Source organism: Pelecanus crispus, chromosome Z (assembly GCF_030463565.1).
Source record: "Pelecanus crispus isolate bPelCri1 chromosome Z, bPelCri1.pri, whole genome shotgun sequence".
Classification (NCBI taxonomy): Eukaryota; Metazoa; Chordata; class Aves; order Pelecaniformes; family Pelecanidae; genus Pelecanus; species Pelecanus crispus.
Window position 1 is genome coordinate 85021351 of NC_134676.1, and position 27604 is coordinate 85048954.

The following is a 27604-nucleotide window of genomic DNA, read 5'->3' on the forward strand; positions in this document are numbered from 1 at the left end:
GGGCGGCCGCTTCCCCGCTCTGCGGGAGCGGGAGGGGGGCGGTGTCGGGGCGGTGGGGCGATGTGGGGCGGCAGGCCGCTGGGGCGGGCCGGACTGGCGCTGCTCCTCCTGGCCGTCGTGCCCTGGGTGGGGGCGAGGCCGCGGCCCGCCGCCCCCGGGGGCCAGCCCCGGCCCAGCGTGGTGCTGGTGGCCTGCGACTCCTTGGTGAGTGTACGGGGCGGGGTGCAGGCGGGGGCGCGGGGCCGGGCCGCCGCACGGCTGGGGGAGCGGCGGGGGCTGCCTCGGCGGTGGCATTTCGCACGGCTGGGACCTCCGAGGATGTGGCAGCAAGAGCTTTCCGTGGCTGCGCCCGGGCTACAACCACAGGCCCGCGAAGATAGGGCTGTTTTTTATTCCCCACCTCCACGGGATGGAGGGCTTATTTGGGATGAAGAGGGCAGGCCTCCCGTGTCGCCGAGACACTGGATAACTCTTGTTATCTAAACCAAACTCGTCTTTCTTTCTAGGAGTGTGCTACATATTTTAGAATCAGAATTGTTTAGGTTGGAAAAAACCTTTAAGATCATCAAGTCCAACCATTAGCCTAATACTACCAAGTTCACCACTAAACCAATTAAGGGTAGAGTAATAATTAATTTCATGTTTTCTGGCTTGATGGCTGGATTATTTTTTCATGAAAGAGATCTAGAATAGAGTCATTAAGGTTGAAAAGGACCTCTAAGATCATCAGTCCAACCATGAACCCAGCATCACCATGCCTACTAAACCATGTCCCAAAGTGCCACATCTACATGTTTTCTGAACCTCTCCAGGGATGGTGACTCCACCACCTCTCTGGGCAGCCTGTTCCAATGCTTTTCATTAGGCAAACTACAATAATCAGAAGCTTCTGCACAGGTGGTTCCCATGAATAGCTATGGCATGTACAGCTTGTCACTGCAGCTTATGGTGGATGGGGCCATGTCTGCAGGACTGTGGGGCAGGGCAGCAATTAGTGGAACAGACCTGGTGTGCAGAATGAATGCTGTTCTTGTGGCTTGAAAAGCAAAAAGGAAAGGAATATTAGTAAGCCGTGTTGTTCTTGCCATTGTAAACCCTGAGAACGTTAGGTCTCCATGTAGCCTAAAACAGACAAATCTTATGATGAAACTCATATGTTACTTGACTGTTATGTGAACTCTTATGATACATGTGATGTATACATATGTAGAAGCTTATTAGGGAAGTAGGAAGTAGGCTGATACTTGTCAAAGAGACAACATAATCTTCAAGCTAGGTAACTAATCACTTCAAAGACTTCCCAAACATCAAATAAGTATTTAAATGAAACAACAAAGCCTCTTTAAGAACTTGGCAAATATGAAGTCAGCAGAGTTGGTGTCCTGAAAAGACTTGATACCTTAAAAGGACAATCAGAGGAAGGGTCTCCTACTGCCCATGACCAATGAAGACCACCAGAGACCCCCAGACATGCCCAGAAGGACTTGCTGACTAACAAAGATTTGTCAATAAAAATAATAACTTGGTAATGAATATGTATTAGATAGGCGTATTGCATGTAGCTGCATGTATAAATACTGCAGAAGTTATTCATTGGTGTGCTTGATTTGTGGAAATATGCCACCTTGCACGCGACGCCGAATAAAGCAGTATCTCCTCTCTAAATTGGATTAGTTTCGAGAGTCTTATTTCAGGTAACATCCACAACAGATGAAACGGAGAATTTCTGTAATAACAGATGAAATGACTGAGTTAAGCTGTTGGGCATCATATATTGACTTACTCGGACTTTAAAAGTTACTTTAAAAGTTACACTTTATTAGGTGTAACTATTAGAATAAACTTGTCGGATGAGTGTCTACAGGTAAAAGGATAAAGGAACCTGTAGATATGTTTCTATAAATTTCTACTGGCCTTATAACAGTGTTTTGTTGACATACTTGTTTTAACCCCCAAACAGGTAGAAAAGACTTTTTCCCCCTATTCACAAATACTAAGTGTGTTTCCTTGCTTACAGCTAAAGACAGCACATTTTTTCCCTTGTCTCACCATGCTTTTGTCTGCCCACTTGGCATACTGGAAATGCTGTTACTAAGGTTTTACTTTGAGGAAAGGGGAAGCCTTAGTTTCTCTGCCTCATATGAGCTCTCCCTTCTGTTAAATCAAACATAAGCTCCATGCTAGTACTTCCAAGGGCTTTCACATCTCATCACTTCTCATTCACTGTTGAGAAATCAACACTTGGCTCCCAGCCATCTCAGAATGCCATCCTTGACTGCACAGGTAAGAGCACTTGACTTGCCTGCTGCCTGTCATTCTTAGGATGAGTTCTTCCTAAGTAATTGTTAAACATGTATTATCCTTCTTCAAACTTTCTTAAAATGTGTTTGCTATGATTTCAAACACAAAGCAATAGCTCCTTATTTACTTTCCTTCTGAGTGTATTCTTTATTTTGTTTTGAGAATATCATCTCTCAACATTCCAAAGTAATGTGTGGTTTTTGTAGATGAGAAATTTTTCTCCAAATTTTCAGCTTGTACTAAAACTTAGGATTAAAATGCCAAATTTATAATAGTTTAGGTTCTGGGAGTTCATTAATGGCCTTTTTGTCTCCAGATGCTAGCAGAAGCTGCAGACAAATCTTAGTAAGGCTTTTGTATGTCCTGTAAACAGGAAGGTTCTCATGGCTATCTTACAGGGATTAGTGAAGTAGCCCTTACAAGAATGAAGGACAAAACCCAGATGTTTGTGGTGTTCTTTATAAAACAATTAAAAATAAGGTGCTGTTTCTGAAAAGTATATTTGCATAGCGCATATGAAGAAGAATACATTAAAAGAATTGTTGTGTAAATTTTTTTATGAGATGGATTTGAAGGCAGAACTAGATTAACCATTTTGATTATGTCACTAGTAGAGAACAGGAAGAGTTGGGTACTGTTGAAACTAACAGTTTTTTTGGGAAAAAAAGATTAAGTCCTGCAGGCTGTCAAAAGGGATGGGCTTTCATTTGAAAGTGTTCCTGCCTTTGTCCTGGGTGATGCTATCTACAAAAGACTCACCCCTGTTTTGTCAGCTGTGACAAAAGTTTTCTTGTCAGTGATGCTGGACTGTATTTGGCTCCCAGAGCAGTGACCTGTTGCTTGAACAGCCAGCTTTCTGCTGTTGTGTCACATCAAGCGCTGTGCTTCTTACAGGGCTTGCTGGTGGAATGTGCTAGTAGTCAGTTCAGCTCCTAAACTGCTACTTGAGGTTAACTGAGTGATGACAGGCTTTGCTTGCAATGCAGCTCAAGTTCCTGGGTGAAATGTGCTTGCTTGTGTTACTCAGAGTAATTGTATTGTCTCAGGCACTTCAAAGCCTGCAAGTGTTACACAGTTCTTGGAGAGCAGACTTCCAGAAATCCTCTTTCACCTTCTCAGCCTGTTAAAGAAGCTTACTTCTTTCACTGAATAGACATGTCACCTGTTTGTCCAGTATCAAAAGAATGAGCTCTTGTCTCCAGCTGTTCAAAGAAACAGTATCTTTGTTGGAGAAACTCGTGAATATGTTGTTGACAGGATGACCCATCAGTCATGTACTTTCTAAAGAGCACTTTCAGCCCAAAGTTTCTTTCAGGTTCGTATTGCAGATTACAGCTTTGTTTCCAGTTTGTCCTACCAAATGCTTGTTCTAGTTGCCATTTGTAGTAGTGTACAAACTTAGGTGATCAGTCTTGTATCACATTCTGATCTCCAGTGGCCTGGTTTACTGTGTAGTTGTCCACTGCGATACGATGCTGGGATGCCACAGTTCACTCTCCTGGTGCCAAAATAAGTGATTCTCTCTACAATGCTATGTTATCCAATGGCATTTTCTGCCAGAAAACAAATGGAGGGAATAGTTTTCTTCTGCATGCAGTCTCTGTGTTGAGCTCTAAAGGGTGAAGAAAGTGACGTTAGTCTCTGACTGTGGACTTAGAATATGAGCAACGTATGAGTGGCTAGTGAGGTAATGAAGTACTCATGCTGTAAGGTTAAAGTATTTTAAACAATGACAGAATAATTATAATCTTAAAATATTTCAGTAATTTGTAAGAACTATTTTCTACTGTGGAGCACAATTATGCTGTGCTTAACTGTGTTTTCTGGGTTCTTTCTGAAATGTTGCAAACGCTGATTATGTGCAGTATTCTTTGTAAATTTTCCCTTGACAATTAGTGCCTATCACTGGGGAGTTGTGGGTAATGGAAAAGTAGTAACACAGGCTGTAAATTCTTCCACAGGCTGTAAATTCTTCCAGTTCACTCTCCTGTATCTTTGGTGGTGGTTTTTTTGTCCTCTCACAAATTGTTCCAGAAAACTAAACTAGTAAAACTAAAGTGAAAATTCAGAAACATGTCTGCTAATGTGCAGAAACAGCATAGTATGAAATTGATAGGAAGTCTTACTTTGTCTGATCTGTATTCTTAAATGCTGAAGACAGAAAGAAACTATTGTTCTTTCCATGTAAGCCTGTCTAATGTTTCATACAGGAGAATATTACGTTAAATACAATGTTTGTTTCAAACAGTTATTTTCAAAACAAATACAGTCTTTAAAAAAATGCATTTTCTTAATTAAAACTGTAGAGGCTAGCTGTTCTCAGAACCCATGCATCCATCTATCTGTTTCGTTCTAAGCTTATAGCATTTTCTCTTATCCCGTGGAGTTTTCACTGCGACTCAGATGCCTGAGAAGTATTTGTACCTGTTTTGAATGTTCCATTATTTAAAGGTGAAATTTCACAGAAAGTAAGGCCTTGGTCCTGTGTCCCTGGAGACTGTGCCTGTTCTCTACATTTTGAAGTAGATGATCAAAGGTCTCCATTTGAAGTAGTCATGGAGTTTTTATTAGTTGAATAAAACTAGATATTCAGTATTAAGAGAAAGTAACCCCCCTGATTCACTGTTGGTCATATCTGCTGATTTTTGGTTACGATTCAGAAGGATCAAAGTGGTTGTTCAGTTGAATATTTTCTATTGAAGAGTAGAGTTCTACTTGAGTAGAATTGGCAGCATTTGAGTAATACAAGTTCAAGGTAACAAATCTATGAATTAATGCAGCCAATAGTTTGTGTTAATGCTGGTTTTATACTGTTTTTCTCTGTTTGATTGCAGGATGGACGCTTGACATTTTATCCAGGAAACCAGACTGTGGATTTGCCTTTCATAAATTTTATGAAAAGATATGGCACTGTCTTTCTCAATGCCTATACCAATTCTCCAATCTGTTGTCCTTCCCGCGCAGGTAGGACCAAGCTAAACATCAGATAAGTACTTGCATATGTCAATTTAAATATGTGGTAATGATGGGAAATTTCAAAGGATTTAATTTTGGGGGATTTTTTTTTTCAATAAGACACAATTTTTTTAGTTTGTGTCTGAATTTATACAGTATTCTCGTGTTTGATCTGTTTCTCTTTTCTGTTTATCATGCTTCTTTCTTTCTTTTTTTTGTTCTTTTTCCAGCTATGTATGAGCTCCCAAATCTTTTCACAAACTCCACTGGAGCTTCTGTATTTTTTAAAAATCTTCAGTATTTGTAGAGAAATTGTCAGTTTGTCTGCTGCAGTGCTGAAGCTGCATTCAGAACTAGTTTCCCTTCCCAATACAAAGTTAATAAATCTCTTTCCTCTTCTCAGGAAAAAGTATTAAATAACAACAGCTGAATGAATCGGTGGCTGTTAGCACTGCCTTCCAATGACATTTATTACAAACACTCTGTTAAATACATAAAGTATCCTTCAGTGACTTTAGTTCAATACTTCAGTACTTTTCTTTACTTGCTGCAATCATTGTCCTGTGTTCAATTTTGCACTTGCAGAATTTGCTGGGAAGTTAGAAGGAAGCTATATTCTTGAATCAAAGGTTAAAATATGTCTTAAAACATTTCTAGCCCTTTCAATTGTTGCAAAGACCCTCCAGAGGTGATGTAAATGAAATTTCACTTATAGCTGATAGGGAGATCCCCCTTTTTCTCAAGCATACATTGGAAGAAGCAACCTGTCCTGACTGCAGCAGGCACAGGCTGTCAAATCTAGTGTTAGTGTTTAGTATGGATAATCTAGTCTGTTTTTCTGTTTCTCAAGGTCACATTTTAAGTGAGTGAGATTACATGAACATGCCGTCAATCTTTTCTTTTTCTCGATTTTTTGAGTCTTTCAGCTAGCCACTGTTGCTGAGAACAATAACCTTGTGTTAGGTTATTTAATTTTAAGTTTTGTGAAAATAGCAGCTAGTGAGGAAGAGGCTGCATGATGAATTCAACAGTTCATTCATTCTGTTTAGCGTTTTAGGTGGTCCATCAATGTCATCATGACCACTGGTCAGTCATCACAAGTGTAGCCCTGAACCACTGGGACATCTCTTGTTTAGCCAATAGCCTGGAGACCTGCAAGGAACTGAGGGTACATCTATTGTGGAGGTGTCAGGGATGATACTAGAAGAGATGGTGGGAAGGAGGACTTTGGGGTGGGGAAAGTAGGAGTATCACCATGGTGTGGTGGTGGGGTTGACACACTTTCCATTGCTTGTAGAACAGCTTAGTTTTGTTTTAAGACTTCCTTTGACTCTAAATTAGTGTTGGGAAGAGTGAATGACTCTCAACCAGCTGCAAAGAAACACAGGAATTCACTAATAAAAACTTTCCTGATAGTTCCTTTGCATCTCTGCCCTTGGTTTCATTTCTTCTTGGCCTCTTTAATGATCTCACTTTGTTTCTACAGCTGGTAGTGAAGTAGATTACCTGAAAAGGATAAAACCGAGAGCATACAGTATTTATAAAAACAATGTACTCTAATTCCCTCCACAAACATACTGAACTTTAAATTCACATTAAAATCTAACTCAAGTAAGGGGAGATAATACACTGGAACACATGTAAATACATGACTGTTTCATCAGGATCTGTACTACCATGGTATTTTCTTTCTGCAATCAGTAAAAATATTTTCTGATCTACAGAAAACCTTGATTTAATGATTGCTTAGCACCTGGAAAGATGGGACCTTCTCTGATTCTGGGGATTATTTTAGTAAAAGTTGTTATTCGTATTGATGATGAAAATAAGATTTGGAAGAGTAGTAGTTTGTATTCCCTGCTCTATTGAATGACAATGTGGACTTTTTACCTCTAAAATAATGAGAAGATTGATCTGTTCTCAAGTATATTCAACTTAACATTTAGACAGGAAGTACCACTTACTCATCAAAAACCGTATCTCTTTTGGTTTTTTTTTTCCTCCCCAGCTATGTGGAGTGGTCTTTTCACTCATTTAACAGAATCTTGGAATAACTTCAGAGGTCTAGATCCAGATTATGTAACATGGATGGATCTCATGGAGAAGCATGGCTACCGCACACAGAAGTATGGGAAATTGGACTATACTTCTGGACATCATTCAGTAAGGTAATCAGATTCTGCTGCTATGAAATGGACAGGAGTGAATAAATCATGTAATGGTCTAGCAGGTGGTTTCTGTCTCTGATTGAAAAGGGATTAGCTTAAATGTAAAAGAAACTGTCTTACGAACCTAGCAGGGGTCTGTCCTGCAATTTTATGCAGAAGTGAGCATATCCCATGCAGATGCACTTTGGCTTTTATCTGTAGCTGGAAGGTAAGACTGTGGTTTTGCCCAACATGAATGAATGTTATTTTTGCTCACTGGTATCGCTCCCCAAGTGAAATTCATAAACCACTTTTGCCTTGCCTTGAGACTTACTGGCTTGATTATACTAGCAGTGTAGGAAAAGCAGAACAAAAACGTATTTGATAATACTTGAATATTAAATCTACCATCACAAACCATGAGGTGTTTTTTTTTTTTTGAAGGCCATATGTTTTCACAGACTTGTGCTCTACTTCCTATGCTGTAAAAAAACCTGTGACTACAGCAATTTATGAAAAATAATTAAACATTTAGAGACTAACTGCATTATGTTCAAAAAATAATAAGCATAATGTGTCTGGTCAGTTGGGACAAAAGACGGTGTCTTCCTTCTGTGTAGTTTTTATGAAGATGTACCATATCCCTGATTAATAATTATGTCCATTTTTGAAATAATAATAGAGTAGCTTTTTTTTGGTATTAAACAGGTTAGAGTTACTTAAAATTTCCTCACTTCCCTCACTAAAATGAACAATTGGAAGTTAAAGTTAACTACATTAGTACTTAATAGTATGTTGCACGAACACGCTGCTTTTTATCTACAAAATAACTTTATAAACAGTGTCCACTTCAGAATCTGGCCAAAGTAATCACTTTCTCTGCAGTTAAGACTGTCAAAAAAGAAAAGAAAGCTTTTTGCCCTTTTTCCATATACCAGTTCTACATTGGAAGTAAAAGATTATTCAAATACTGACTTACAGCAAAAACTTAATGTTTACTTACTTTACCAGACAGTATACATATTTGTGTACTACTGATGCTTCTCTCTTGTCTCTGTCTGCAGCTCTTCTTAGTAACTTAGCATCTAACTATGAACAGATGGGTGTTCAGCCGCTGGTCTTTTGCTTCAAATTTTTTTTTCTGAAGACTTACTATTCTTAAAAATTTTTTGTTTTTTTCCCCAGTAAGAAATAAATTACTTGTACAATGTACTGAAAAGTCATCTGCTATAGTATTATTCTGATTCTTGGTGCTTCCTTACTGAATGTTGGGAAAATTTCCTCCCTGGCAAGAAACAACTGAACCTTAAGATGAATGCTTACAGATGTTTGTATTATTGTAGTGTAGAGATGGTTTGTTGTGACTGCCCTAGGCATTCATGCTTTTCAAAAGAGCGTCATCTTAACAGCATACTGTAAAGTGCCAGTAACGGACTATTCTTTGGGAAGGCAAAGGGTCAGATTTTGTTCATGTAATGAAGCAAGACCAATGATTCCGTGAGTGCATCATTCTTAAGCATTTCTTGAATAGATTTTCCGTACATCAAAATTACTCTGAAAAATGAAAATTATCTGCAGTATTATACAGACCCTTATACTTTTCTTCTGAATCACTTTTGCACAGAGAAAATTCTGTTGTCTAAACAGTATATAGTATGCACTTACCCTGCCCTTCACTGAGACAGAAGAAATGTTTTATAACACTGAAATCTGTTTATCTCTAAAGTACTCCAGGTTTAAAGAAGAGCAGCTCTAAGTAATTCCAGAAGTTCCTGGCTGTTCATATGACAACTGGAACACAAAGGTGGCTCTGAGAAAAAGGCTGGTTGCATATAAATGCCTGGATTCCAGAAGTCTTGCTTTCATTTGCCTGAGCTGAAGACCGTAGGTGAATTCTGGCTTCAGTACAAAGACCTTCACTTGGGGAGTGCAAAGCTGAACAAACAGATAGTCCTTAGTTCTCAAAGAAATTTTATTGTGTAGGAATTAATGCAAAGAAAACCTTAATTGAGACTATATAGAAGATGAACACAATTTTATGTTGTTTAACTTTCTAAGCTGGTGAACTGTGCCAGCTCACAATCTCATACCCACAAACATACTCACAAATACTGAGATTCATGCTCAAGTAGTCTGAACAAGATTGCTGGCATGTGATAGGGCAAGGGATGTCATGTGATGAGGTCTTTCCTATTTTTCTGTTGATTGGCAATGATGAAATGGCATTTTCCGTAGGTATTTTACACTCTTTAGGAGTGAAAGGTTGCTATGGTGTGATACTTTGCCTTGAAATCTTGCTTACGTCAGTCTTCAGGAGCATCAGGCAAATAGCCTTTTTGTCTCCTTATTGTGGCTGTTCCATTTTTCTGTTGGAATAACAGGAAGAGGAATGGCACACACTGCATGATGACCTGGTTGCCGCCCTGCTATCAGGATGCTGCTGACAAGTAATCTGTACAATGACCTTAACACTGACAGACCCCTCCTCAGTACTGACCTGTTTTGCTGGTGGCATTCATGTTCTTGGTTATTGATGCACGCCATTGGTTTAACCTTGCTGTGATACTTACTTTGTCTGCTACTCTCACATTTGAATGGTTATGTTGATACCATTCTAAATATTTTTGTTACAAGTCTTCAGAGATGAGAAATAAATTAAGACAATTCAGGGTATTGCAAAACTGTAGCAGCACCAGTATCAGTGGAGTTACAATACCGTACTCTGATTTTTTTTTCCTCATTCTGCCATGTATAGATTCATCTATTTTAGTGATAGCATTCGAGTCTCACAAACAGAAATTACAATGCAACCATATAATAACATCATGATTGCATAGCTCTTCGCCCACAAGGCTGAATTCTTAGGCACTTCAAAGATAACAGAAAAATACTATGAAGACTATGGTGCTGCAGTTTTTAATTATCTTTTGTTCTAGGCCTTTATCCTACATTTTCACCTGGTGCAAATTTTTGATATTTTTTTTTCTAACTTTCCCTTCAGTGAGAGTTTGAGATCTGTACTTAACAGAATCAAGCACTTACTGTTATTTGAATAAGTGCAGGTAGGGGTTGAGAATAAATGAGAGTAAACAAATGGTTAGTCAGCCTTTCTATGCCTACACAAGAGGAATTTGAAAATGGCAGTTTACACAGTTTTTAATTCAAAAAATGAAAACTGCAAATACAGTTCCTCTCGTTCCTAGCATGGCATCTCTGTAGACGTTTAAAAACCATAAGTATCCAATTAAGTAATCTATAAATAGTGTAGATGAGTTGTAACAAAGGTTCTTGTGCATTGTGGAGATAACTAAAATGTCCTGCTGTTTTAATTTCTTGTTAAAAAGGAGGCTAGTGAAGGGATCTAGAAGAGTTCAGCTAGTGCAAGATTCAGCAGGCAGTATTATCTCTTTAGAAATTTTCTTAAGCACATACGTTGTTTCTTTAAACAACAAAACCACCACTGCTCCCACATCCCATATTTACCTAATAGAAAAAGAATGCTAACTTTTCTGCTGCAACATTTAAGTGGTGTGACATAAATTGATTCTGCATTGTCCTAACCTATCACAAATAGTGCATTGCTAACACAAATCATCTCTGTAACTACAGAAGTTTATATATCTTAAAAATACAAATACATAGCGAAATATACTAAGTATCTATTTGAATGTGACTTACTCATAAGATAGTTATAGCTGTGAATTAATGAGATTTGAGGAAGAGGGTTTCTAGGAAGTACATACAAAAAATACGTAGTAACAGAGAGAAAGAGCTGGATCTTCAGCCTCTGGATGGTTGGAATACGTGAATCTGGAATAATTCCAGATACAGGAATACTGCTTCCTGTCAAAAAGGCTCCATGTGTCCTTTTGAATGTTGGTGGCCGTCTTCACTTTAAAATAGATGTAGTTACTGACTGTCAAGTAATTACTTTCCCTTGGGTTAATAATATGAGATATGATCCCCCTTCATTCCTATTGAAACTGTTGAAAATTGGAATCCACTTATGAAGCTTTTAAATAATTATCTGTCAAGTCCTTGCTCTTTCCTTTTAAATTCAAGATTTTAATCTGGTATTGCCCCCTTTTTCAACTCTCCACCTGGCTTTTTGAAGATTCTTATTTTGGCATATCTTCTTCTCTTCTGCCTGAGGATTAGTTTTCCTCTTGAATGTGTCAAAAAATATCTCCTTTGTTGCTCCAGAATGTGGAAAGGGTCTGAAGTGGGATTTGTGGCAGGTTTTTTTGAGTTCCAGGGTGTTTGTTTTTGTTATTTTAACTTGATCCTAACCTCAGTCTGATTGGATAGTCAGACTGGCCCTGTGGCCTACATAATAATTTTTTCTATATAAGTCAGTACGCTGATCTTAGATGCAATTTAACGCACCCACCAACACACCCCTTTACTATCACTTCATTTTAATGTTTATGAAACATGCTTTCTCTATAGGCCATCTAGCTACCTCAGTTTGTTCTAAGTAATTTGTTTAAGCCTGCATACCTTGAAAGTGTGAGCCTAAACAAGGAGTTAAAATAACAAAAAAATTTGTTGTTACAGATAATTCTCAATAGTTTTTCTGGAGGTTAAAAGTGCACTGGTAAAATTCCTGTAGGGACAAAACTGGTTAGATGCTCTTTAAACAACAATAATGCTGTGTTTTGATTAAAGTACATGATCAAGCCTGGAGCAGTTTCATTATTTTCTTCTATAATTTCTTTGGCTATATTGAAATTGCCATGAGCAAAATGAAGATTAGTCCAAGTCTTAAATGGGCTGTTTCCTCCCAACCCTTGTCTATGGCAGTTGTGGTGTCATTCACTCTGGCAAAGAAACAAGGACATCTGCAGCTCAGATTTCTCGGTGTTTTAGAGAGGGAACAATTGTCACGATATTAGAAAATCTGTTCCAAAAATATTTTATCATTACAGTGTTGTCTTTTTTTTCCCCCCCTTCTTGCTTTCTCTATACCCTTCTCCTCTGTTACTCCCTTTTCTTGATAGCATTTATCAACTACATCAAAAGCAATTGTACAAGATAAATCACTCTTACAGATTTTTGTCGTGATAGTGTTTAAAAATGTTGTAAGAGTAGAACCCAAAACCAGAACATTGCTTCTAAAGGCAGCCTGTCTAGGCAAGTTACTTCCCACAGGACTTTTTCAAATAACAAAAATCTAAGACCCACTTTACCAGATTAATAGTATGTGAATCCGTGACAGAATGGGGAGCAGGGTCAACAAAACAGAGATGCTATTTCTAAATATTATTTTGTAGACGTGAGAAGAACCATTCTGACATGAAGTTACAATAAATAAGAAGGAAGATTCAGAAGCAGAAAAAAATGGCTAAAGCTTTGCTGCACAACAGCTATCGATCAATTGAATAACAATTCTCCCTTTATGTAGCAATTACAATTAGATTGCAGCTACAAGTATAGGAGAGGGTCTTCAGGAATTCTTAATTCTTTTGACTTGGAGGAAAAGTGAAGAAAACATTTTCCGCTCAGTATGTATCTTGCGTATATATTTTCAGTAACCGTGTGGAAGCCTGGACTAGGGATGTTGACTTCCTGCTCCGACAAGAAGGGAGACCCATGGTAAATCTTACTGGTGATAGGAGGCATGTGAGAGTGATGGAAGCAGATTGGCAGAATACTGATAAAGCAGTAAACTGGATAAAGGAAGAAGCCATTAACCTTACTCAACCGTTTGTTCTTTACTTGGGACTAAATTTACCACACCCATATCCATCACCCTATGCGGGAGAAAATTTTGGAGCCTCTACGTTTTTAACATCTCCCTATTGGCTTGAAAAGGTATGTGAAGATGAAATTTAAATGTAAATTTATTTATAACTGAACTTACTATGAACAGTATTTTATTCCTCATGAGTTTTTCAAGTCGGACCCAGTATTTCAGTATATTTCAGTACATAGTAGGAGGGTACTTGGATGAGATTAATTAGATTTCTGATTTAAGGATAAGCAAATAGAAGCGAAGAATTTCTTTCTGTTGTAGGGAAGGGTTTGTTAGCAGTAGTCACTGAATCAATAAAGAAATTTGGAGTTCAATGGCTAGAAACACATTAAACGGAGAATGAAATCATTGCTATACTTTGCTGTAATTTTTTTTCAGTAATGGTCTGAAGTTCATTGTTTATAAAATTCTGTATTGTGCTTGTCATGAATGATGCTATATGTAATCATTCTGTCTGAGTTTTATAGTGAGAGATTGACATTTCCTACAATATGGACCTAGAATGTGAAGTAGTAAGACACAGCAGAAGTCTCTCTTTTCTGTTAACCTATTTCTGTGCTACTGTAGCTTTTGAATGTTTTCAGAGTGCAGAAAAGTCCTGTTATGGCCATGTGTGGAAAGCTAACAGATAGTACTCCATTCCAAAGAAGTAGTAAACACTTTGTCTTGTGTGGTCTCCAGGTGCCATTATCTGTCATAAAATGTAAATGGGTTACAAGAGTGTTTGCTGCATAAAGGCATTAAGTTAAGAGTCTGCAGCTGAAAAACTGAGAATTAGGTTTGAAAAGACTTACTCCAAAAAAAACCCGTATGCAATTTACGTAACTCGTTTGGTCTTTTTACCTAGGTGCAACAAATATACAAAGACTTAGAAAAAAGGATATACAAATGAAGGTTGAGAGATGTGAATTTCTTTGTAATAGTGAGGGCTGTGGGTTCTTTTCTTCCAGGTATGGTGAGAAGTTTGTGGGGAGAGGAAGAGGGGGGGAAAAAAACCCCTTCATTTGCAAAAAGTAAGATCGAGCTTGGATGTTAAGGAGAACCTTCTAGGTGCTAATTGCTGGGTTAGACATGTCTTGGGAAGTGGGGGTACCTTTTTTCAAGTCACAGAGAGAGTTATAACATCTCTGACAAATTTTTGTCATCCTCAATGCAGTTAGAGTACTTAAAACTCCATAGTTTGCCGAGGTCCTTTCCAGCACTACATATGCATACTCAGTTATGTGAACCACATATTACCATTTCTTGACCATTGCCTGCTTCTTTGGGAATGTATCTGTGTTTTGGCTATGGAAGAAGCAGTCTTTGACAGAGATCATTCTCATGAAGAAGTTTGAGTGCATAGATGAAGATCTTGAATTAAATTATATGTTTACTGGGGAGCTTATACAGAGTGGAGTATCAACATGGTATGTTTATGAAACCCTTTGTTGCTAAGCAGATGGTCCCCTGTATTTTGCACAAGCTGGCACTTTTTCAGGGCGTGTGGCTTCTTTCTTAGCTATGAATTATGACAGACAGACAGGGATTATAACTTTGTGAGTCCTTAAAACTAGGTTTTAGTCCTGTAGAAAAGTGTTCAGTCTTCTGATGAATCATGGATGGAGTTTTCCATACTGAGATTACATATTCTCTGCTTTGTGGTAATTTGTGCTTTAAGTCTGTGATATAGAAGTAATTAACTGTTAAATGCAGCACTTAAGGGAATGCTTACAAGTGTGACTGTCTCAGCTAAATGTGTATGTCAAACTTTTGAGGCTCTAAAGCTGTGACTGCAGCGCACAATATCTGTAAGCATGCCAGTTTGAATATACAAATCCAGCATTATTTGTAATTGATTGGCTCCTACTTTTTAGTTTCAGACTGATTTTACACTTCTTTAACTAAATGGATTGACATCTGTAGAAACTAATAGAAAAGTATTAGCAAATTGGACTAATGCAGTGAATTCTTTTTATCAAGATGTCAAGATTTGTCATCCACTGTCCTGGAGACCTTACCAGACAAAGTACATTTCTGTGTTGTTCTATAGGCTCACATAACACGCGATCTTTTTGATACCCATGGTATAGTCATCCTATAGTTAATGAGACTCTATGCCAATACTTCTGTATTTACTGTAGAGTACAGTTCTAGAAGATTGTTCTGCGGTGTCTCTCTTAAAAAAGGGTATCAGCTGGTAAAGCACATATTTCTGGCTCCTAGCCTTAGGTTCTGGCTGATTTTTATAGCTCTCAAAATTACTTGATACCTGTGGAAGCAGAGAGGAAGTACAGAGGAGGTAGCAGCACCATGTAACAGATAAGCAGCTGGTGTTTCCTGGACCACATATTGAGAACTGTGAATTTATGCTAAAAGTTTTAAATTAAATCTGTTTTTTTAGAAAAAGTTTAATTCAGTTGCTAAACTAATGTTAATTTCCTCTTATTTTTAGGTAGCTTATGAAGCTATTAAAATACCCAAGTGGTCTTCTCTTTCAGAGATGCATCCGGTAGACTATTACTCATCTTACACCAAGAATTGCACAGGAGAGTTTACAAAGCAGGAAGTGAGAAATATTAGAGCATTTTATTACGCTATGTGTGCGGAGACAGATGCCATGCTGGGTAGGTAATATTTCATTATACAGTGATTTTCTTGTTCTGATTTTTTAAAGAAAATGCTGATAGGGCTGGTCTTCTGGGAGAAGAACCCCTATGACTGAGATCTGGGGTTGAGTCACATGGATGTTGCTTAATCAGTCTATATGATAAAAAACTGGATAGCTTTTAAGGCTATTGCAAGGTGAATTCAGAGCACTCTGAAAAGTAATCACAGCCACTGGTCAGAGACTCTGTAAAAGCCCAGTAACTGCAGCAAAACGTTGTGTGACCCTTGTACAAGAGGAACTAAATACTCTGATTAAGTGCTAACTGAAATAATGGAAACAATTGTGAAGGCGACAGACCAGCAAAGCAAAGCTGGAAGGAAAGATAAATTTTAGGGCATAAGCAGTTTCCTTGGAGATTGATTTCAAATGCATAGACTGGATGACAGCTCTTATGTATAGACAAAATAGTAAGGTTACCTTTGAAGTCTGCCTTAGCAGCATATTATTGAAAGTTAAGAAGAAGAAGAAAAACCCCATAATTAGGCATTCAGAATTCTTCCTAGTTTACAGTAGGGTCTACATACATAAAAATTATAATGCAGATTGGTCTTCATTTATGGTATTTTTTCTTAATTTGAAAAGTGATCATGAAAGAACAAGAATTTCCTTGCATTCTAATATGAAATTCATTAATAAATAAGCTGATCTTTTTAACAATGTTAGAATGATAAAGTAATTTAAAAGACATAGTAATATGTTTTAAGTTTTTAACTAGTTTGTTTAACCAAGAGTCATCTTAGTGTTTAAACATTAAAGATGTGTAAGTGCTTCGCTTCATTACCAACTTCATTGGTCTTGGCCCTGTCTTCATTGCACAAATGTATGTGCAAGGGACTCCTGTAGGGATATAGGCACAGGAAGGAGAGACTTCCACTGATTATGTGTAAGGCAGATACTGTCAAGAGCCCTTCACTCTAAATGTGTAGTGTCAGGGTTTCTGCTGACCTATTTTACTGCTGTTGCAATAACTATTACTAGTTACACCAGAAATTAAAAAAAAGTGATGATAGCAAAATTGCAGCTTGTCCTGTGGTGAATCCTTGCCTTTTGAAATTTTTATGGTTGTTGTTCAGTGCCCTCCACACTTCATTGGGAGCCAGACCCCTGCAACTCGTTGACGACTGTATGTTATTCTGGACTGAGTGCTTTGGGCTCTGCCTTCTGTGGCAGAGAGAGGAGTTTCCAACCCTCCATCTAGGATTCCTCGGGGTTTGCATGCTGCTTTGCAGGTTGGAAGGAATATTTTCAAGGTATCCTTTTCAGTATCTTTTTCTTGTTGCAGGTGAGATTATTTCAGCTCTGAGAGATACTGGGCTTCTTAAAAACACAATTGTTATATTCACTGCAGATCATGGAGAACTTGCTATGGAACACCGGCAGTTCTATAAAATGAGCATGTATGAAGGAAGTTCCCATGTTCCTCTTTTAGTTATGGGGCCAGGCGTAAAAGAACAGCAGCAAGTACCAAATGCAGTGTCTCTCGTGGATATATATCCTACTATGCTTGGTGAGTTAAGTCATTTAAAATGAAATTTTTTTTTCCCAGTTACTGTTATTACTATGCATTTGTATTGTTGTCAGAATTACAGCTCTACTTTGTGAGGCAAAGTAGTAATGCAACAGGACATAACAATTTATCCATGAAGCATACATATGAACTTAATACGAAATGCAAAAAATTGATCTAAAAATTAAATAAAGGAGCTGATGATGTTTCTTATTACTGTCATCAACACAATTACGGTGAATGACTACATACAGGATTATTTGTTACAAAAAAAAAAGGTGATAAAAACCAATCAGATGTGTTTTAGATATGAATAATCCTTGCTAGCCTTCATACCTAACAGTTTTCTATAGAAATTACAGTGTATATGCATCCAGAGATCAGATTAAACCTGAAAGGATGGCAGCTTCATTAGCTTATCAAAGGAATGTCCTTTATGAAGGGTCACATGGAAGAAACATGGTAAAGACTTTGTATAGGAAAAGTACAATTGATCTGGGCAAGCATGATAAGATATGATAATGGATATCCATTCTTACTTTCTTGGATATGGAAATATTCATTATGGGGCAGAGAAGGAAGTAAAAAGGACTGACATCAAATTACTTAGACACAGATGAAAATTACTTTTAAGAGTGAATTCTTGAACAGTTACCTGTGATAAAGCATGCAAGAGATGAATCTCATTGGAACTAAACATTAGGTGAAGTCGCCATTCTAGGCTTTATCTGGGATCTTTTAGGCTACCCATCAGAAAAATGTTCTTTTCAAGGTAGTCTGCAAAGTTCACTCTTTAAGAAGTGTCACGTGTACATTGCAATCGCCTGAGAGAATGTGGGGCAGTAGATAAAACTGTACTACTGACAGTAAAAGCCAGTGAAAAATCCCTTTCTATATTGTTCTAAGTTGGTTTTCTAAAAATGGAAGAAAATATATTTATCTGCCTGTCTCTTCTCAAAACTTTTGAACCAGTTGAAAATAGGATATAATCTGAGTACCTTTCTCTTCCAAATTCTAAAATGAAATTTTTATATATAAATATAATATATTTTTTTATATATATATATAAAAATATATATAAAAAAAGTAATCTGTACTAGATACGGTTCTTATGTATGTTGTGGTATCATATGTAAAGACTTAAAAATCTCTGGTTTTCTTCTTTGTGGCTTTTCCCCAAGTAACATAATTGGTCAGGTGGTTTAACATCCTTCCTTCTTGTTCTTTTCCTCCTTTTTTTCCTTCCCAGAACTTTGTCTTTGTAAGTCCTTTCCTTCTGTTCCAGCAGCTCCCCTTTCCTCTAATCTGAATGTCAAAAAAGGCACATATGTCAAGATGAATGTGAAAACATGAAGAATCATCTCTGTCATCTATTATCTCTTCAGGCTGCATGCTACTGCTGACTATTGAGGAAGTAGATTATCAGTCTTTTTTCATGATAAATGTAATCTCTTTGCTTTGCATTGTCTTGGGCCAATAATCTCTCTAAAACACCATCCAAATGCTTTGCTCAATTCTTCCTCCTTTACTGACTTTGAGATTAGGTTCACCCTATACAAGTGCAGTACAGATGTTTTGATTCCAGCAGAATCTGTGTGATACAGATAATTCGGCCAGGAGTGCAAGAGCTCTTCCATTTTTTAACAGGACGTAGCATAAGCTTTCCTTCAGACAGCACTGGTTTTGTTGGTCTGAATGAAAGTACCTCAGGATCTCTGAAAAGCAGGAGCTGCTGAAGGTGCCAGCCTGGAGCATTCTTTGCACGGGGAGAATGCAGTTACTGTGATTAGCAGCATTACTGGTTTAGGATGACAGAAGAGGAAGGCCTATATCCCTTTTTCATTTGCTCAAATGTAGTATGTATCTGTTCAAGTTTTTAGCCCACACACTGGAAGCTACTGGGTTTACATGTTACAGGTCTTCCTAGTGCTTAGTCCAATGCTGGCCTTTTTATTTCCTCAAGGAAGAACTACAGACTAATGGCAGGCATACACGCTGTAGAAAGAGAGGAGAAGAAGGAAGATACCTGCTGATGAAGGAAGAAGTCACCTATGGGCAGTCTGTATGCACTGGGTATCACCAGTCAGCGTAGAACAGAAGATAAAATACTACCACAGTGCCCTGTGGAGTGTTGAATTTTGAATGACTATATGCTATGTTCAGTCAGGTGATTAAAAATAGCAGTACTGTCATACCCTGTTTGTAGGGCATGCTGAAGTTTAGGTAACGTCCTTGGGATTTGCACCTTAGGTTTTTCAGAATGTCTCTGAGACATCTTTGCAGCCTCTTAATACTGACCCGATCTTTGGGAGCTAGTGAGGCTTGTGATGTTGATACAAAAGAGCTTATTCAAGTTACAGCATCTTCTAGGGGTAATCTAGTAGGCTTTGGAGTCATGCAGTGTTTTCCATATCCACCTCTGATGCTACCTTTATCTCCATCCCTACCAGAGAAGCAAGTGTCCCTGTTCCTCAGTTTCCCCACCAGTTCAGGAGATAACCATAATGGCCACCTTTTGTAAATTGTTTTGTAATTAATGGATGAAGAATGCCAGATAGGAGCTTAGCACCGTTATTATCAAAGAAATGAATGGTTAGACCATGCTGGATATGGAGTTTTTAGAGTCCTTTCATGTTGTGACAATCTCTTTCTCCTGTCTGATGTGGTCAGAGCAGAAGGGAAGGGTGTAAAACCATGATGAAAAAGAACTAGAAAAGCACCACCCATCACTGGAGGCTATTGCAATCGGTTTTAACAAGCCTCTGTTTAAGACTGACTTAGACAAGCTGATACTGCTTCTGATCAAGATGGTGGGCAGCTGACCTTTGAAAGTTCCTTAAGGGTTTTTTTGTTATTTGTGTATTTTGGGGTTCCTGTGTTCTACAAGGAGAATAATTAGGAATGCATGTTTATTACTGAAATAGAATTTACATTCAGACACCTGTAGCATTACGTTAGGCTTTTTTAATCATGATAACTTTGACTTTGTATATCTTTGCTTAGATATAGCAAGAATTCCTGTCCTGCAGAACCTCAGTGGATATTCTCTTATACCGCTGCTACGTGGAAAGACTGAAAATGAAGTATCACCCAGAGGGCCTCGGCCCTCGTGGGTGTTGAGTGAGTTCCATGGATGCAATGTGAATTCTTCCACGTACATGCTTCGAACTGGCAAATGGAAATATATCGCATACTCAGATGGCCATTCAGTACTTCCACAACTGTTTGGTATGTTACAACGTTATGTCCTGACTCGTTAATTTACTTAAATGCAAATTGGCTCTTAACTGACTTTTTGTTTTTCCAGACCTTATTGCTGATCCAGATGAGCTAACAAACGTTGCCCTAAAATTCCCGGTAATCATACATTCCTTGGACAAAATACTCCGCTCTGTTGTAAACTATCCAAAGGTTTCTTCTTCTGTTCAAGAGTATAACAAAAGACAGTTTATCAGCTGGAAACAAAGTTTGGGTCAGAATTACTCCAATGTTATTGCCAACCTTAGGTGGCATCAAGACTGGTTACAGGAACCAAAAAAATATGAGAATGCAATTGACAAGTGGCTTAGTCAAAGTAAGTAAATAAAAACAACCTAGATTTAATGTGACTGAAGATATGAAAACATTCAGCATTTGTAATACTATGCTGTATTTCAAATGTTAGAATTATTGTCTTATATGAGCTATTGAAAGCAAAGATGCCCGAACAATTAGCACTTCATGTTAGAAAGCCAAAAGCATTTTTATATAACTAGCCAGCACAACAAGTCTAGATTTTTACTTGTCATAATTCTGTAACGCTTAAGTATACGTAGGAAGGATAGTATGTAAATAATAATTGCATATATGGAATATTTAGCCGGTTGCAAAAATGCAAAGTATTAAGGGCATTAGAACTCAACAGGAATTTGCATTTCTAAGGACAGACTAAAGCAAGGATTATAAAATTTAGTGCAGTGGGATACCAGTTACAGTTGAGTGTGCTGGAGCCAACTTTCCATTAAGACAGATTTTTAAGTTGACAATGAATACACATTCAGCCACCTTAGAGAAGCATAATGGTTAAATTATAATAAAAAAGTTAACAACTAGTATTGGTCTGAACATAGATGCAGTTTATTAAAGAACTTACTACGTCAGCATTCCTGTTTTATACATGATTGACTCTGCATCTTTTCAAGATCTGCCTTCTAATCCCTTGCTTTGATCTGGTACTTAGCACTCCTTGCTGCTTAAAATTCCGTAATGTGCATAGGCTACTAGTTGAACGTGTGTGCAAGTGAAGAGGAATCTGGTCTCTGTCACAGTCAGAAATTAAAAAAAAAAACAAAACCAAAACCAGAACAAACCCCCCTAACTAAACTTGTGAGTTGAGCAGTTCCCTGAAAAGTAATAGTGTGATTTGCATAGCATAAGATGAAACCTGCTTGAATAAATCTCCATTATGCAGTTAGATTCTGCAGGTGAATGTTTTAATGTGCATCAGCGAGTGGAGAACTGGAACCTGCAATGTGCACAGAGGAGCAATTGAAGCTTGCAGAAAAAGTTAACATAAAAATACTATTTTATATTTTTCCAGGGATGTGATAAAAAAACAAAGCAGTTTTGGGAGAAGGTAAGGTTTAGCTAGTAACTCCTCTGCTTAGGGAAAAATGTAATTGTAGCAGCACTTACATTTGCTTATTCTTGATCACAGTTGTTGCTGCTATACTAGCAATTCAGGATGACACTATACTTTGTACCTATATGCTTTCTGGAATCTGTAATGAAATACTCAGCAGTAGCAGTAAGCTAGTAAAAATAAATATGAAAAATATATGTCTTTTCTGGTAGCTAAGCACTCTACATGCATTTTGTAAACTACTTACCACACTAGAATTAGGTACGTATTTATGAATGTTTTAGCTGGTTTATATTTTTGTGTTCATAGAACATTAAGGTTAACCTTATACTACTTACTGCTACAGTAGCATTTTTTCCTTCTTTTTTTTTTTTTTTTTGGTAGGCAAGGAAGACATTAATAGTCAAACCTTCTAACACTGTAGCACATGGCATTCTAGTATTTGCTAAAATGAGTTCAGATAGTGATGAAATAATTTCAACAAAACCCACGTCTTGGCAATGTAATGTATAACAGCTGCGTAAGAAGAGAAAATAAGTATCTCCATATGAAGGCTTATTTAGCAGGGAAAAGAATAAATAAATTGATCACTTTCCAGAGGTCTGGACAGAATGCAGTACATTGTACAGAATATAGCAAAATAAAATTATGGTGAACTGGGGATGCGTTTTGTGTGTGTGCATTTTTTTAGTGACTGAATGAATGTTTAAAGAAATTACTAGAAAATGTTGAAAGAAATTACTAGGGAAAATTGTATTTTGTTAAAGACACAAGCTTTTAAGATGTACTACTTCTTGAGTGTTAGGTTTACAAAACTGCAGTTTGTGATACTTTGTGAAATGGAAGAACAAATTGGAAAAACAAACTTCTTACCATAATTCCTTGCAACAACTTCTTGTATCACAGGCTGTCCAAAGAAGCCCAGTGCAGGGGGGCAGGTTTCCAGATAATGCAGGAAACCCAAGAATGTGCCAGCGGCAAAACGGAGCTAGAATGTCAGGAGATAGGGATGCTCCCTCACAAGGTGATTCTGTGGCATGCAAGCCAACCAGTAGCAGACCGTGACTGGATCCAAAATCGGTATGTCTAGTCTAGTACTTCTTTTTTGTATCTGGTCTTCCTAAAATGCTTATTTAAAAAGAAAACATTGACTTGTCTGTTAAAAGCAAATCTTTGACTTTTGCTGGTTAGTCAGCCTTTGTTCTGAAGAGTTAGAAAGAGAGAAGGCAAAAGCCCCTAATGCCTTCCTGCCTGCATTTGCAATAAACAATCTACCTGTGTTGGTACAGAACTGAGCTAATTTAAGTCCAAAACATATATGTTTAACAACGTGGTCATACTCAGTTACTCTGTCTTAGTTATGCTCATGCATTTGCATTATTGTAACACGAATCAAATGAGGTTTGCAACAGGCAAGGTTGGCCTGTTGAAAAAAATACGTTTTTTCGATCACACTGACCAAGTTAGGCCGTTTTAACAGCAAAGAGACTTTGGGGAGTGAAAGGGAGAAGGAAGGCTGGCATGCCAACAGGTTCCAGCATTAGATATAGTCAGGTCAACGCGGCTTCATGAGATGTACCTGAAACCACCAAGGGCTTCAGCTTCTGAACCTTTCTTTTATCTTCAAGTGTTTACAAAGACAGAAGAGGTGCCACTGTCCTGACAAACAAAAATGGGAATTTTTTGTAAATACAAGGTCCTGGAGAGGCAGGAGACTGCCACTGTGAATTTGCCAACAAATCACATGAAAATAACAATCTGCTGCCTTTGTCAGGATAACTAGCCTCATCAGTAAGGAAAAAAATCAGTGGGGAAATCCAGACCTTGAGTGTACTTGGGCAATGGCCTATCTGATCTTATTTTAAGCAAGCTATGGAAATAGACTCTAGATAAAATTACTCTTAAGTTAGGTTCACAACTGGTTAAAATCAAACTCAGTAGTAGATAAAAAAATTAAAAAGTGGGAGGGCTGATCAAATAAGGTCTGCAAGAATTTGATGTAGTACTGTTTGAATAAGTAATTTGAATGCAGGAGTAGGCACTTTTTTCTTACTAAACATGAGAAAAAGCACCCTGGGAGAGCTGTCAGCGGTTCTGAGGATAGGCTGAAAATCAAAGGAGACTTGATTAGCTGGAAAAATTACCTGAAATCAATCAGGTGAAGTTTGTCACAGATTAGTTAAAAAGTCAAAATAAAAGGGAAAGGGAAAAATATTAAAATGGTGAACAACAAAGTGTCTAGGCTTCAGTTTTGCAGAAAAAAAAAAGCCCCACGTGCTGGGAGATTTTAGAGAACCAGAAGCAGAGTATGAATCAACAGCATCATGTGGTGACAAGGGAAACAAGTGATATTCTAGGGTGATTTAAAGGAGTGTTGTGTGTAAGACACAGGAGGCAATTATTTTATTATTCTTAACACTAGTGAATTGTCAGGTTATTGTCTCCGCCTTGTGGCTTTTGCATTTTAAGAAGGATGTAAACAGACGGGAGGATTTGGAAGAAAATAATATAAGTGACTTGTGAATCATATTAGGTTTGTTTCAGCCATCAGAGAAACCTTGACGAGTCCTCAGCTATGAATAAGGCTCGTATAAGAGCGCAGCAAACGCTGGCACAGAGAGCAGAAAAAGAAATGCCACTGGTTTTCAGGCAGGGCTGTTGTGATGAGCTATATGGAGAAAAAAAGAGCTATAAATGATAAAACATTAAAACAGCCTGACTAGAGAAGCTATCTAAACTGTGTCACTGGAGTTTATTAAAAAGTTGAAAATACTTGTCAGGAATGGCCTAGGTGTGTGTGATCCTGCAGGAGATCAGGGAGCCAGACCAAATATCCCTGGGATGCTCTGTATAGCCCTTTTCTGCGTGCTGGGTGGGGATTTAGGCTTCACCACAATTTGTTTCTTCCTGAGCGAAGTTTAGCCCCTTTTACACAGCACAGTTTCAGCTTTACCCACATTATAATAACACTTTATGAGCAGCAGTAATTACAAATAGACAGAGTTATGGTTACAAGGTTCTGTTAAAACATCACATGAGGTCACTGTTTTTGGAGTGGTGATGTCTACAACTCTACAACTACCTGAAATGAATTTGTAGTGAGGTGGGTGTTGGTCTCTTCTGCCAAGTAACTAGCAATAGGATGAGAGGAAATGGCCTCAAGCTGTGTCAGGGGAGGTTTAGATTGTGTATTAGGAAAAATTTCTTCATGGAAAGAGTGGTCAAGCATTGGAACAGGCTGCCCTGTGGTGGAGTCACAGGTGGTGGAGTCACCATCCCTGGAGGTGTTCAAAAAACATGTAGATGTGGCACTTTGGGACATGGTTTAGTGGGCTTGGTGGTGTTGGGTTGATGGTTGGACTGATGATCTTAGAGGTCCTTTCCAACCTTAGTGATTCCTGGTGTTACTTTCATGAAAAAATAATCCAGCCATCAAGCCAGGAAACATGAAATTAATTCTTACTCTAGCCTTAATTGTTTTAGTGGTGGGCTTGGTAGTGTTAGGTTAATGGTTGGACTGGGTGATCTTAAAGGTCTTTTCCAACCTAAACAATTCTATGATTCTGTGTCTTCTAAGAAAAGTCACTGTAAGCCTAACTTCCTCAGAGGAAGGTTGTTGAGATTCAGATACTACAGCTACCGGTCAGACAGCATCTGGTATCTTTACAAGTAACCCCAGTACAACACGAGCACCCACCAAGAGACAGTTTTGGTAGAAGACATGATACCCATGGAAAAGAGTGAGGTGTAGAGAAAAGGTTATTGGGTAGGTTGGAGAGCACAGATATCAGGAGCCTCAAGTCTTGTGTTGCTGAACCAGTGTTGATCTGTCACCCAGAATACGCAGGAAAAAGCCACACTGAAGATCCAGTGAGACCCTGTGCAAGTAGGAGCCTTGCCCAGAATTGACCTTCCTTATTCCCCACCTGAGGCATTAGTGAGAGCCCAAATGCACGCGCACCGCTGCAGGCCCCCACTTGGCTGTGAAAAAGGCATTGCCATTAAAAACACCATGCAGCCACTGAAACCTGCACAGGCAGCCAGGCTGTTCCCCAGGCTGGTGGTACCTGCATGGAAACCACAGCCAGGGCTTTTGGGGGAGAAGCAGCTCCACGCAATCACAGAGTAAACACATTTCAGTTTGTGTTCAGCATTTTGGACTCCTTGAGGGTGTTAGTCAGACCGGGAATCCACCACGGCAACCAGATGTGGGGATGCAGGTGTACCTTCCACCCCGTCAGGTATCAGTGAGGTCCCTCCTAGGTCCAATGATAGCGTCTAACACAGCTCCTGTCTGCAGATGCAGAGCTCTTGCTGTTACCTGCTCTGGTTTGTCAGTCATTTTCATACACCTGAGCTGTCATCAACATATTGAGGACATTGACGTGCGTATACTGCCAGCTATAAGCATTGCACATCATTCCTGCTCAGTCCTACAGAAACAGAGCTCTTGTATCTGAGGAAAATGCAGGTTCAACTTAATTTGTAGTGTCACCATGGCAAAAAATGTTCAGCTGGCGAAGTGGGTGTAATGGAAATCTTACGAATAAAACCAGAGCTAAATGAGAAGGATATGGTCTCAGTGCAGTATTCCTTCATTGCTCTGCCTTAAAATGTGCTAGGCAGGAATAAACATAACAATGTTTTCAAAGACTTTTGCCGCGTTTCACACACGTACATCCCATTACAGCATGCCTGTTACAGCCCCTTGCTCAGTCTGCACAGCTCATCAGTTAACTAATGCCAGAATTACATCAGCCCGCCTGAAATGAAATGGTCACATCCATACTTCTCTGGAGGATTTAAACAACAACAGCAACAACAAAAGAAGAAGTAATTTCTTGGACTGACCGATTTTATTTCCGAATTAGGTATCACGAAATCCACAAAGTACGACCAAAATACTCGTAGGGCTTTGTAAGGATGGCAGGTCAGTCGGGCTCTGAACGGGAACAACGTTCACGCAGTTTGCATAGCAACAGCCATCCTGCTGGTTTTGTCCTTTTCTGTAAGTGTGTCTGATGCGAAAACACACCAAAAAGGTGCGGGAAAAAAAAGAAAATATATCCCCCAAGCTCAGCCAGTGCTCAGGTAAAAGGACTGCGGGCCCAGCCATGCGGCAGCCCAGGCGCTTCCCCACGCGCAGCCTGGCCCGGCTGCTCCTCGGGAGGAGAGATCCTGCATGACGAGACGCCTGCTGCGCTAACACCACGCCTGCAGCAGGACAAGGCTGGGCGCTGCCACTGCCAGCAGCCCCAGGGAGCCAGAGACGGAGGTGCTGGAGCAGCCCAGGGTGCTGGGGATGGCGTGCCGGTGGCAGGGGGGTTGAGGCTAACGGGGCAGCCGCTGCTCGGGACCCCGAGCCAGCACCGGCGGGCATCTTCCCTCGGTGGTTTTCTCCCCCTACACCCTCCCAGCATCGGTGGGCATCTTCCCCTATGCCCCCCGGGACTGGCGGGCATCTTCCCCTGATGCCTCTCAACCCCTATACAGCCCAGCACTGGCAGGAGTCTTCGCCCTGGTCCTGGTTTCATTTGGGATAGAGTTAATTTTCTTCCTAGTAGCAGGCACAGTGCTGTGTTTTGGATTTAGTGTGAGAAGAATGTTGATAACACGCTGATGTTTTAGTTGTTGCTAAGTACTGCTTATGCTAGTCAAGGACTTTTCA

General features: G+C 39.0%; 1 protein-coding gene across 5 annotated transcripts; it reads left to right on the top strand.

Moving 5' to 3' along the window:
* The first annotated feature begins 60 nt into the window (after positions 1 to 60).
* Positions 61 to 26647, top strand: ARSK (arylsulfatase family member K). Of its 5 annotated transcripts, XR_012831845.1 has the most exons (10): positions 61 to 204; positions 5136 to 5265; positions 7265 to 7424; positions 12935 to 13217; positions 15593 to 15764; positions 17091 to 17315; positions 20319 to 20543; positions 20623 to 20889; positions 22843 to 23016; positions 26627 to 26647. XR_012831845.1 is itself a non-coding variant. In XM_075725916.1 (9 exons), the coding sequence occupies exons 1-9, from the start codon at positions 61 to 63 to the stop codon at positions 22884 to 22886; spliced, it is 1650 nt and encodes a 549-aa protein (XP_075582031.1). In that variant the 3' UTR covers positions 22887 to 23514. The 5 variants fall into 5 exon arrangements, 3 of the variants coding, with proteins under 3 accessions (XP_075582031.1, XP_075582032.1, XP_075582033.1); XR_012831846.1 differs by lacking the exon at positions 26627 to 26647 and having other exon boundaries at positions 20623 to 21930; positions 22843 to 22865; XM_075725916.1 differs by lacking the exon at positions 26627 to 26647 and having other exon boundaries at positions 22843 to 23514.
* The last annotated feature ends 957 nt before the right edge of the window (positions 26648 to 27604 follow it).